At 40.9% G+C, this 13,386-nt stretch overlaps 1 protein-coding gene across 3 annotated transcripts; it reads left to right on the top strand.

The window, feature by feature from the left end:
- The first annotated feature begins 1,936 nt into the window (after positions 1–1,936).
- On the top strand, positions 1,937–11,997 carry MTERF2 (mitochondrial transcription termination factor 2). Of its 3 annotated transcripts, none has more exons than XM_032285825.1 (3): positions 1,937–2,137; positions 3,843–3,979; positions 10,259–11,997. In XM_032285825.1, exon 3 carries the CDS (start codon positions 10,316–10,318, stop codon positions 11,471–11,473), a length of 1,158 nt encoding a protein of 385 aa, XP_032141716.1. In that variant the 5' UTR covers positions 1,937–2,137; positions 3,843–3,979; positions 10,259–10,315; the 3' UTR covers positions 11,474–11,997. The 3 variants fall into 3 exon arrangements, with proteins under 3 accessions (XP_032141716.1, XP_032141710.1, XP_032141711.1); XM_032285819.1 differs by having other exon boundaries at positions 3,833–3,979; XM_032285820.1 differs by lacking the exon at positions 3,843–3,979 and having other exon boundaries at positions 1,939–2,137.
- Positions 11,998–13,386: the final 1,389 nt, after the last annotated feature.

Below are 13,386 nucleotides of genomic sequence, written 5' to 3'. Positions count from 1 at the left end.
TGAGCCACCACACCCAGCCACTTCTTCAATTCTTATTGCCAAAAACTGTACTGACAACTTGGAAAAATTATATTGAGAGAACCAGGGTTTTTAATGAACCTGTGCAGAGTCCTTATGTTTTTCACATTTGCTTAAAATAAATTAGTAAATTTGAGATATAAATGACTATCAGTATTTTTAATGCTTCCCTTTCATACTAGAAATATCAGAATCTTCCCACAATTCAAATGTGTTTGTAATTTTCTTGTACATAATAACATAATTGTAAGTTCTTTTCCGTTTTTCTTCATTCAAGGTTTTTTTTTTTTTTTTCTGATTATGTGGTCCTAGAAATGCACTGTTTAAATATTTGGGCTGGAAAAAACTTTGAGTAGCATTTATTTAATACAATTGGCATAACTGATTTGTCAGTTTCGAGTTTTTATTAACAATGCTAGGGTTATTGTAATTCCTCACACAATTATGTGGAGCCGTATGTAATACGTGCTTCCAGCACCCTGGTGCCCATTTCCGCTCCCTCCCTCCTGACCAGTGATGGCAGCTTGCAGTTCTAAGTCCTGAGTTTACATTCCTCAGCTTCCTTCTATTTTCTGTATCCTAATTTCCTTTTCCGAAGTGCAAATGACACACTTTGGTTAGTCTGGACCCCTAATTGTTTTATTTCAGGGAAAAGTATGCAATAAATCTATGCATCATAGAGTTTTTATATACAGGTAACTCAGAGAAGGGTTGCTGGACAGACACCTCCCCCCCAGCCCCCCGCAGTACACATGAGTTGCTCAGATCTCTCCAGAATATCCTAGAAATCAGAGTTGATCTTGAGGAGCCAGGATTCTTGCTGCTACTCTGTGGAGTTAAAATACTGAGCCTCTCTCAGTAAAGCCTGTTGAGCCTAAACTGAATACTGAGACTAGAAAGATTTAATTAACATTTACTGTGTGCCGAGCATTGTTCACAGAAAAATAATCAGTAGCCTCAAGGAATTCACTCCACGGAGTGCGATGGTAGTCTAAGTATGCCCGTGCTGCCAATTATGGCAGAACTGTGCCCAGTGTGCTATGAATTCCTGACAGCAGGGACCTCCAGCCTGGGAAAACCAGTTTTCCTAACTCCACACAAACGGAACCACTAGGCCCAATCAGGGCACCCTGTCCTCGATAACACTTAACTCTAGGTGTGATTAGTCACGTTATTAGTTGTTAATGTCTTTGCCCCCCACTAGAATGTAAACTCCCATAAGGACCGGGAATGTGTTTTATTCCCCCTCTATCTTCTCATTACTGTTTCAACATGCTTGATAAATGGTTGGATGGATAAATGTGAACATAAATTAGAGAGACATTGAGCCCGGCTTTATGGAGAAATTAATGTGTTTAGTGTATGAGGTTAAGCATCACTGGTAATAATTAGAATAGAAACCACGGAGCAGTTTATCAGAAAAGGTATGTGTTTAGGTGAAGGTAGCAAGGAGTGGGAGAAAGGAGATAGCTTTTAAAGACGAATTAGTCGCTAACTGCTGTGGTAGGGTAGGGGCGGGGAAGAGTTTAGATGTGTTTCAATAACTTTTGGTTTTTTAAAAAAAAAAAACATTTGTAAGTTGGTTCTTTACCTAATTGGATTATTTAGGGAATAGTTTTGAATTTTGAATGATTTTGGGAATAAGATTGGCTCTGTCTTAAAGATGTAGCAGTTTCTGTTTCTACTTTTTTTTTTTACATTTTCTAAGCGGCAAAGCGACTGGAACTCCGTTTCCTAAAATGCTGAGAAGGAAAGGGTGTGAAAATGCCGGATGCGGCTCCCAAGAAAATCGCTTGCCACTCCACCCGCCCTCTTGGTGCGGGAAGGGGCGCGTAGCTGTGTCCCGCGTTCTGATTGGCTACGCTGGGGCGCGGGGGCGTGCCTTCGGGGGGGCGCTCATCTCCCGACCCCTCATTGGCCGTGGGTGAAGGTGAAGGGGGGCGTGGCTTGGTTGGGGCTGCCGAGGGCCGCCTAGAGCCTCTTGGGACCCAGGACTGGGACCCAGGTTCCAGGCCTCAGGAAGACGGTGGACCACAGGGGAGGCTGGCCGGAGAGAGAGGGAAGGACAGGGCCTGGCCCTCGGGACTCCCTGTGCCTCGCTTAGAGCTAACGCCGACGGGTGAGTCCTCCCCTTCCTCTGTTTCTGGGCGCGTTCCTCACCAGCGACGCTGAGGCAGGGGTCGGAGCCGCCCTCAGCAAAATCCCACGCCTCGCCAGGCGCTCAGCTCAGCCTGCTGGGTTTCTCTGGAAAAGCGGAGGCCCCACAGTGAATGTGCGGCCTTTTGATCAGTCCCGGAGATCTTCCGTGGACCCTCGCTTTTCCTTGCTTATGAACATTGGTCAGTTTGAAACTGGCAACAGGGCATACGTGTTACAAAATCAGAACTTTATTGAAACCGGTGGTGGTGTAGAGAAGACCATACTAACCCTAACTGTGTGTATTACAGAAGTGAATTTCACTCCTCAAAAATGCTTAAGAAACAAGCATCCGAGAACAGCCCACATGGTGATTTAACATTTACCAAAAGCATTACTATATGTGGGGCACAGGACTCTGGAGCCAAGCCAAGAATTTGGTTTGAATCCAAATTCTCCCGTTTTTTAGCTAAGCAACCTTGGGCAAATTCCTTTACCTGCATCTGTTTCATCTTTAAAATGGGTTGTTGTGATCATTTAATGATTTAGTGTATGTGAAGAGTTTTCTGCATATTCTAAGTGATTTGTGGTATTGATCTTTGTAGTCACCAAGGAGATAGTGTCACCATTTTCCTGATGCCAAACTGAGGCTCAGAGAGGTGAAGTAAATTCCTCAAGTCACAACACAACTATTGTCCAGAGAGCAGGCAGTCTGGCTCCGGTAACCCAGTTTTACCCACTGCATTAAGTTACCACATCCACTTGTTCACTCAGCTTCATCCGGCAAATTCTGATTTTGCCCCTTTGTGGAACGAGTTATTTGCCAGGTGCAGGAAATAAAGCAGAACACTGTGCAGTTCCTGCTCTCCCAATGCTTATAAATCTAGTGCAAGTTGTTCATGGCTGGGCTGCAGGGTGTCCATGAATCCTGCTAAAATCATTTGTGAAATATTGTGAGTGTGGGTCTTTTCTTCTGGAAAGAGATTCTGACTCTCAGATTCTCAATTGGTCTGTGATCCAAACAGAGGTATGAAGAAGTGTTTTAGCCGAAGACCTGTGCCTAGTATGCCTGACACACAGCTTAAACTTCCAACAAAATTCCTATTGGTTGGATGAATGAAGAACTTGTAAGAGCATAAGTGCTGCAGTAGGGTCCGGAGCAGGGTGCTGTGGAAGAGCACACAGGAGGCCACCTGCCCAGGAATGCCTCCTAGAGGAAGTGAAGGCAGCTGGATGAAGGGTAGGGAAGCAGTTCATTGGAACACTGTAGTGAACAGTCTCTGACCATATGGAGTGTTGAGACAGAAACAACACATAAACAGCTGCAGCTGTTGTCCCACTTGTGCACAAGTGTAGAAGTCCATGGTGCCATGAAAGCCTATACTGGGGACAGGGGGCTTCACGTATTCATGAAGGTTAGAAAAGTTTCCTTGAGAAAGTGACACTTAGGCCTAAGAGTTGGAGCATTTTGGGCATGGAGTCTGGCCCACAGTCTTCAAAGACCACATAGTAGAAACCGGTAGAGCGCCAGGGACTGACAGGAAGCAAATTCAGCTGGTGCAGGAGAGGGAAATGGGAATGAGGGAGGTGGCAGAACCCAAAGAGGCCATGCAGGCCGTGGTAAGGCAGTTCTATGTTTTATTTTATTTTGTCTTTTTCCTAAAATGCCATTGGAAAGTTTATTGCAGGCCGCTGACAAGATCACATTTTGAGAAGAAGTTGGAAAGAACCCCAAGTGGATTAACTGAATATCTGGATGAGGACAAGATCTGTGGGGAGAGACTGTAAAGTAAGAAGAAGAGAGGGCTAGAACCAAGCCTTGAAGGTGAGCCTGCAGTGAAGACAGATAGAAGGTGGCCAGAAGTATAGAAAGGGAAAAGAACTAAAAATGTGGGGTGTCCAGGAAGTCAAATGAGAGAATCAAATGAGTGGTCAACTCTGCTAAAAGCTGCAGAGGTCAAAAGAGATAAGGAAGGCTGGGTGTGGTGGTTGCATGCCTTGTATTAGTCCTTTTTCTTGCTGCTGATAAAGACATACCTGAGACTGGGCAATTTACAAAAGAAAGAGGTTTAATGGACATACAGTGCCACGTGCTTGGGGAGGCCTCACAATCATGGCAGAAGGCGAAAAGTACATCTCACATGGCAGCAGACAAGAAAAGAAGTGAGAGCCAGGAGAAAGGGGTTTCCCCTTATAAAACCATCAGATCTCATGAGACTTACTACCATGAGAACAGTATGGGGGAAGCCGCCCCCATGATTCAGTTATCTCCCAGTGGGTTTCTCCCACAACACAACGGACTTATGGGAGCTATAATTCAAGGTTTGGATGGGGACACAGCCAAACCATATTACGCCTGTAATCTCAACACTTTGGGATACCAAGGTGGGCAGATTGCTTGAGCTCAGGAGTTCAAGAGCAGCCTGGAAACATTGTGAAACCCCATATCTACAAAAAATACAAAAAATTTAGCTAGATGTAGTGGCATGTACCTGTAGTCCTGGCTACTTGGGAGGCTGAGAGGAAGGATCACCTGAGCCCAGGGAGGTTGAGGCTATTGTGAGCCATGATCGTGCCACTGCACTCCAAGCCTGGACGACAGAGTGAAACCCTGTTTTAAAAAAAAAAAAGAATGAAAACTCCTCATTGTCCATAACCACATGGAAGTTATCTTTATTGCAAGCTATATAAGTAGAATTGGAAATGGAGAGAAAGAGGGATCCGCAGCAATTAGCTGAGGGCAAGAGAGAGAGAGAGGATTTGGGCATGGAGAGGAAGAGCAGTGGAGAGAGAGAGGGTTTGGGCAAGGAGAGGAAGAGCAGTGGAGTGATGGCTGGAGCATCAGAGGAGGATACAGCTGAAGGAGTGAACACTTGGAAAGAAAGGCTTGAGAGTTCTCAGGCCAGAGAGGCTGGGCTCAGCACAGGAGCAGGGACGACGCTGGATAATGAAAGGTGTAACTGTAGGGAAGGGGAGCTAGTGACAGCTTTATGTCTGCTGAGAGGAGCTGCTCTCCTTTCTTTGTACAGATTGGAGGTAAGGGCACTGGTTTTGAGTGAGGGTGAGTATGGAGGTAGGCGGGAGGCCAGACATATGAGTTGAGAAGATTTCAGGTAGTTGGTGGGAAGTGTGGAAGTGTGAGTCAACCAGAGCTTCTTTGAGGATGGTCTGGCAGGGGGAGTAAGTATGCAGCAAAGACCAGAAATGAGCCTCTTGGCTCCTTCGGGGAATTGCAAAGTAAGGGGATGAGGATGGAGGCTAACTAGAGACAAAAGCTACATTTAACATATGATAAAGGAGGCATCATAAGCCATGGGGAAGGAAAGGGTTGTTCAGAAAATGGTACTTAGAGAGAAGTAACCTATTGATAAAATCTGTTTAGATTCTCCGCTAACACCCAGAAATTTCAAATGAACTTAAGGAGCTAAGTTTTAAAATTCAAACAAAAATATGGAAGGAAATATGGATGAATTTTTACTGACCATCTGGTACTTAAAAGCAGTAAGACTCATAAAGGAAAACTTCCCTGACCTTCCTTTGACAATGTGAAATTAACTGCTTTGTTCTAACAGATGCTATAATATGGATGAGCTTTGATAAGATTATGCTAAGTGAAATAAGCCAGACACAAAAAGACAAATATTATATGACCCCACATATACAAAGTACCTAGAATAGGCAAATTCATAGAGACAGAAAGTAAAATAGAGGTAACTGGTGTCTACAGGGAAGAGGGAATGGAGAGTTACTGTTTAATGGGTACAGAGACAGAGTTGATGTGTTTCAGACAGTGGTAAATATGGTACAACATTGTGAATGTACTTTAAGCCACTGAATGGTACACTTGAAAATAGATTAAATGGTAAATTTTTTATTTCTATCTTATTTACCACAATAAAAAAAGTGGCTACTTTGGTATGCTGAATTATACCATCAGCAACTGAAAATAAGCTCAAGAAAATATTTCCAAAAATGAGATTATATCAAATAAATTTTTTTGTTTTTTGAGTTGGAGTCTCACTCTGTCACCCAGTACAGTGACATGATCTTGGCTCACTGCAACCTCTGCCTCCCAGGTTCAAGCGATTCCCCTGCCTCAGCCTCCCAAGTAGCTGGGACTACAGACACACGCCACCACACCTGGCTAATTTTTGTATATTTTTAGTAGAAATGGAATTTCATCATATTGGAAGGCTGATCTCGAACTCCTGACCTGATGATCTGTGCAAAGTGCTGGGATTATACAAGCATGATCCACTGTGCCCGGCTGCACAAGTTAATTTTTAAAAAGCAGAACGATAGCAGTTTTTCTCCTTTTTTTTTTTTTTTTTTGAGACAGAGTCTCACTCTGTCACCCAGGCTGGAGTGCAGTGGCATGATCTCGGCTTACTGCAACCTCTGCCTCCTGGGTTCAAGTGATTCTCGTGCCCCAGCCTCCCAAGTGGCTGGGACTACAGGCACGTGCTATCATGGCCAGCTAATTTTTTGTATTTTTAGTAGAGACGGAGTTTCACCTTGTTAGCCAGGAAGGTCTCCATCTTCTCACCTCGTGATCCGCCCACCTTGGCCTCCCAAAGTGTTGATATTACAGGCATGCACCACCATGCCCAGCCACAATCGCAGTTTTAAAAGGCAGGAATAGTTGATTCACAAAAGGAAATAAAGGTGACCAAAATAGTTTATTATGAAACATCACCCTCATCAATAATAAAAAGAAATTAGTGTCGTATCATTTTTCACATATCAAAATAAAAACTGATGAGAGAATCACTCATACTGCCTGTGAGAATGTCAATGGAGATAGTTTCTCTTGACAGGAAATTTAGCAGCTTCGCTTTCCAAGTGTTCACACATCTCTTCAGTCAGGAAATCTAGGAATTCATCCTAAAGGAAAAGCATATGAAATGTGGACATATATTCAGCGTATAGCAAAAATCACGATAGGTGTACCTGAATATGACGAAGAGAATCAATCCAAGCTGGAAAATACGCTTCAGGATATTATTCAGGAAAACTTTCCCAACCTAGCAAGGCAGGACAATATTCAACTCCAGGTAATACAGAGAACACCACAAAGATATTCCTCAAGAAGACCAACCTCAAGGCACATAATCACCAGATTCACCAGGGTTGAAATGAAAGAGAAAATACTGAGGGCAGCCAGAGAGAAAGGTCAGGTTACCCATAAAGGGAAGGCCATCAGATTCATAGCAGATCTCTCAGCAGAAACCCTACAAAACAGAAGAGAGTGGGGGCCAATATTCAACATCCTTAAAGAAAAGAATTTTCAACCCAGAATTTTACATCCAGCCAAACTAAGCTTCATAAGCGAAGGAAAAATAAAATCTTTTGTGAACAAGCAAGCACTCAGAGATTTCATCACCACCAGGCCTGCTTTACAAGAGCTTCTGAAAGAACCACTACAAATAGAAAGGAACAACCAGTATCAGCCTTTCTAAAAAATGCCAAAAAATAAAGAACATCAACATAATTAAGAAATTGCATCAATTAATGGGCAAAACAGCCAGCCAACATTAAATGACAGCATCAAACTCATATATATCATTATTAATTCTAAATTTAAATCGACTAAATCCCTCAATCCAAAGACACAGACAGGCAAAAAAAGCCAAGACCCATTGGTATGCTACATCCAGATCCATCTTACATGCAAGGATACACAAAGACTCAAAGGGATGGAGAAAAATTTACCAACCAAATGGAGAGCAAAAATAAATAAATAGAAAGCAGGAGTTGCAATTTTTGCTGATAAGATAGACTTCAAAGCAACAAAGATCAAAAGAAGCAAAGAAGGATATTACATAAAGATAAAAGGATCAATGTAACAAGAAGAGCTAAAGATCCTAAATATGTATGGGTATTTCTGTCTAAAATACAATTTAAAGTCATACAAGACTTTTAGCTCCAGAAATTTTACTATGTACCAGGCAGTGTCCAAAGTACTTGATATGCATTTTAACCCTTACAGAGTTTTCCTATAAGGCATAGATTATGTTCTATTTCACAGATTGCTGCTAGTAATACTCATCGAATCTCATACTCATAGTGAGGTACTCTTCTAATCACTGCTGTCTTATCTGCTGCCCCCTAAACTAGAGGCAGGATTGGGTGGGGGTAGTTGGCAGCACCCCACGCTCCTTCCTGACATGGGGGACAGGTGTGCAGCCTGAGCCTGTGGCGTCACACAACCAGGAATGGGGAGCAGGATCCCAGCCCCAGTCTCCCTGTGCTGCTTCATGCTGTGCCTCCTCCTTCCTGTTAAAGTTGATGGTCTTCTTAGAAATTTTTAAAATAATATTTTAATCTTGGCTTACAGTATTAGGAATTATCTGAAGAAATTTCTGGTTGAACTACTAAAACAAGCTATGTGTACAATTATTTTAGCCTCCTTAGGCACTCACAATGAGCTAAACCAAAATAGGAAACCAAAATGGAAAGAGTACCTAATTTTCCTAATAGAGTAATCATGTATTTGGATGACTTAGGACAGGGCTGAAAGTAAAGAGTCCCGAGCATACATGGCAAGGGCATTTAAATTAGAGTCAGGGATTGGAAATGGCTGCTTTCTGCTTTACTTTCACATGTATAAAGAATGAGGGAAGGCTGCCAACAGGCTAAATTGACCTGTACTACACACGTCTGTGGCAAGACTGAGACACTTAGAACATTCTCAGGTAGTAAAACAAACCAGATGTATTTTCGTTACCAGAGACAAAAGAAATAGTGGTAGAGTTCATGATACCACCCTGATATACGGACCATTTTGAATTAAAGGCACCTGAAAAACAGCAGGTGTAAGATCTGACTTTTCTTCTGTTCCCATGTGAAAGATACCCTCCCTATACCAAAAGGAGTAACATCCTTAACCTCAAGGATGAGAAATTGATACCAAAAGAATTCTGCACGGTCCTTGTTAAATTTTCTTTTAAATCTCCCCATGTTTCAGTTGCTTTTTCGGAGCTTCCTACTTTTTGTGCAACTCAGTACATAAATAACTGACTCTAACTGCTTTTTCGGGTCTTCAATTCCATACTAGGGCTCCCATGCCACATAAACTTGCATTAACTAAATTTTATGTTTTTCTCCTGTTAATGTATCTTATGTCTGTTTAATTCTCGGGTCCAGTCACGACCCTAACAGGATGGGGGTGTTTTGCTGCCCCTCCAGAGGCAAAGACTATTAATGTGTCAGACACAGTATAGCCATCTTAAGATACCTAAAGATGTCAAGTAGATAGCTGATTATACTGTTCTAAAATTACAGTCACCATTCTGCAGCTGACCTGATTTCCCATGGCACCACAGGAACAGTCATGTGGCATTTTTTCATTTTACTTGGCTAGGGATTACAGGTAACCACCACCACACCCAGCTAATTTTTGTATTTTTAGTAGAGACAGGGTTTCACCATGTTACCAAGTCTAGAACTCACAACCTCAGGTGATCTGCCCGCCTCAGCATCCCAAAGTGGTGCTGGAATTACAAATTATTTTAATTCTGGATTTATAAAAAAGAGTTTTGTTCACATAATTCTAAACATACATACACACACACACACACTCCATTTATTAACTCATTTAAAATAAAATAATTGGCCCATTTTGGGTGATACTTATTCAGCAAAATATTTACTCTGAAATATAAAATTAGAGATGACCCTTTCCCTCGCCCCCTTTATCTGCTTCAGGTAAACATCAACTTAATAATATAAAACATTTCAAAAAAACATGTTTGTTTGTGTGTGTGCATAATAGATGCCTCTTAAAAAAAATAAATTGTGGGAAAGGGAATTGGTATGAAAATAACATTTGAGGTCTGTGAACCTTTGAACTCTGGTCTTGCTGCTCATCTGTAAAATGGAAGTAACTCCACAATGTATTTACAAAGTATAAGATGTCAAAGTACGGAGAAGTGTATTACAATTACTTCAATTAATTATTTAGGAAGATTTTTTAAAATATTACACGAGTAGTTTTCGTCTAATTTAAATCCACCTTATTTCCCTACTTAGCTCAAATTTGTAAGTATATGTGTTCTGAAAGTCAACACCCTTATACTAAAAACCTTTATTTTCTTTTTTACAGATAGAATGAGTCCATTTGAGTCCCAGGACGGTGGAAACTAGCTAGAGGATTGCAGCCATGTTGTGGAAGCTGCTGATGAGATCCCAGCCCTGTAGGCTGTGTTCTTTCAGAAAGATGCCATCAACTCCAAAATATAGACCTTTCATAGCATGCTTCACCTACACAACTGATAGACTGTCAAGCAAAGAAAATACAAGAACAGTGGAAATGCTCTATAAATTTTCAGTTGACATTAGGAAAATTCGTAGATTGAAAGGATGGGTACTTTTAGAGGATAAAACCTATGTTGAAGAAATTGTGAATATTTTACAAGAACTAGGTGCCGATGAGACTGCTGTAGCCAGTATTTTGGAACGCTGCCCGGAAGCAATTGTTTGTAGTCCAACCACTGTTAACACCCAGAGAAAACTCTGGCAGTTAGTCTGCAAAAATGAGGAAGAGTTAATCAAGTTAATAGAGCAGTTTCCAGAATCTTTCTTTACTGTTAAAGACCAAGAGAACCAGAAGCTGAATGTTCTGTTCTTTCAAGAGTTGGGACTAAAAAATGTGGTCATTAGCAGACTTTTGACAACTGCATCTAATATTTTTCATAATCCTGTTGAGAAGAATAAGCAAATGATAAGAATTCTCCAGGAGAGCTATCTAGCTGTAGGTGGTTCTGAGGCCAACATGAAAGTTTGGCTACTAAAACTGTTAAGCCAAAACACATTTATTTTGTTAAATTCTCCCGCAGCTATAAAGGAAACACTAGAATTTCTCCAGGAGCAGGGTTTCACAAACTTTGAAATTCTCCAGCTTCTGTCCAAACTCAAAGGATTTCTTTTTCAACTTTGCCCAAGAAGTATACAGAATAGCATTTCCTTCTCTAAAAATGCTTTTAAATGCACAGATCATGACCTGAAGGAATTAGTTTTGAAATGTCCTGCCCTTTTATATTATTCTGTTCCAGTTTTAGAAGAGAGAATGCAAGGATTATTGAAAGAAGGAATTTCCGTAGCTCAGATAAAAGAGACGCCAATGGTTCTTGAATTAACACCACAAATAGTACAGTATAGGATAAGGAAACTCAATTCCTTAGGCTACAGAATAAAGGATGGACATCTGGCAAATCTAAATGGATCAAAAAAAGAGTTTGAAGCTAATTTTGGCAAAATTCAGGCCAAAAAAGTAAGACCATTATTTAACCCTGTGGCACCATTAAATGTTGAAGAATGACATACTGACTGATGTTGCTTCTTTCTAGCAGTGCAAGGTGAAACTAGCAAAGACAAAAATTCAGGCAGTTTGTAGGCACCTGTAATTTTAAGAACCTGCTTAGCTTCTGAATTGTGTTTGAGTTATCTCTAAGTAGATAAATTCTGACTCTTGCCATATTATAAATTGTAAACTGTATTCATTTTAATAACTAAAGTTGGTAACTTTTACCTTAAACCATTAGTTCAAAAACTCATGTACCATTAAATGCCGTATCAGTTTGATACTTTATAAGTGAATCATTTCTAAGAAATGGACAAGTGCTTCCTTAATTCAAGGTATGGATACATTTTTATACAGCACATTTCATCTTGCCATGCAAATCCAGTCTTCCTCACTACCCGCCATGAAACATCACTCTAGCTTAGTGTTACATGAAATATTAGCAAACTTCTATACCTTTTTTTTTTTTTTTTTGGAGAAAACTAATTTCATCTTGTGCTTGGAATAAATGACTGTCTTTGAGAACCTAGTATTACTTATCTTAAAAAAAAAAAAAAAAAAAAAAAAAGAACCTACTTGTGTGGTCAGTTTGCTTAAAATTGACCATTATAACAACTCTCATAAAGCACCATGTGCATTTATTACTTTCCTCATTTGACACATGAGGAAACTGAAGCTTAGAGGCGCCACTCAGCTGCCAAGTGGCAGAGTCAAGTTTATTAACTAGGCTTCGACTTCTGCTCAAACCTTGTAAATTGGAAGGATTACTTATGAATTGGCATAAGAGAAGTCACCCCTACCTGACATGCCAAAAGGAATGAGTACTAACAACAAATTTGGGTACATTTATGAAAACCTCTCTATAAAATCTTCTAATTCAAAATTATCTAATTTATATACACTTGAAATAAATGGAGGTTTTTAGAAAACTTTCTGAAAATCCAGGTCTGCCTATAAGGGAAAGTGGGTGATGGTTAGTATTAATTTTAGGAGTAGTGTTTCAAGTTTCCATTTCTGAACCTTGTTCCAAGATAAACATTGCCCAGATAAAGAACTGGCTCCCTTTCAGCTGTGAAGTCTGAACTTTGTAACAAATGCACAGCCAAACAATTGACTCTGACACTAAACATCTGTGCACTATTTGTACATGGTTTAAGTATAATGGAAAAATTATGAAAAATGCAGGCAGTATCCTCACTCTTCACTCCTTCAGCAAATGCAACTAACCCTTACTATCCAAATCTGTTCACTTCCTTAGGACAGTGAGAGGGAGCTCTGTGTATAAGTGCTCTACGATTCTAAAAGTACCACTGTCCACTTCTACGGATGAGGAGACTCAGGGTAAGTCACTTACAATTCTAAAAGTACCATTGTTCAGTTGTACGGATGAGGAGACTCAGGGTAAGTTGTGTAGGAATGTTGATTCAAGAAGAATAGCAGCCAGTACAGTTGTAGCAGGGCTGAGTGATTGGGAAAGTGGCACAAGAGGAGATAGGCAGCACGGGCCCTTCTAAGGAGCAGAATCTCATTCATAAGTGTGATAGGAAACCCTTGGAGAGTTTTTAGTATATGCTTCTTGTCCCAACATAAAGTTTCAGTGGTGCTCTTGCTCTTTCACTCTCAAGTGTCTCAGCTGGGAAGACATTATCTATGATATGGTTACCTTGGTAGTTAGATGTCAATTTTGAGATGCTTACTAGATAGACATCCTCCCAGGGTTGACAAACAGGCAAATGGCTAAGTCTGGAGTTGAGTTACAGTCAGAACTGAAATACATATTTGGGGATCATCTGCATATCTATGATATTTAAAGTGATGGCTCTAGATTAGAGTGCCTGGGGGGTTGGGGGGGAGTGCAGATTTGGAATAGGGTGGTTGGCCAAGCCTGGAAAAGGCTATTCAAATCAAGAAGTTAGTCACAGGAAGATACA

The sequence above is a fragment of the Sapajus apella genome, unplaced genomic scaffold, assembly GCF_009761245.1.
Source record: "Sapajus apella isolate SASKATOON/1434 unplaced genomic scaffold, GSC_monkey_1.0 scaffold2, whole genome shotgun sequence".
NCBI classification, from domain to species: domain Eukaryota; kingdom Metazoa; phylum Chordata; class Mammalia; order Primates; family Cebidae; genus Sapajus; species Sapajus apella.
Note: the sequence above shows the minus strand (reverse complement) of the source record. Positions and strands in the feature narration are given on the sequence as shown.

Excerpts from the sequence above, each read along its gene's own strand:
- MTERF2 (XM_032285825.1), top strand. The coding sequence starts at position 10,316 with ATGTTGTGGAAGCTGCTGATGAGATCCCAGCCCTGTAGGCTGTGTTCT.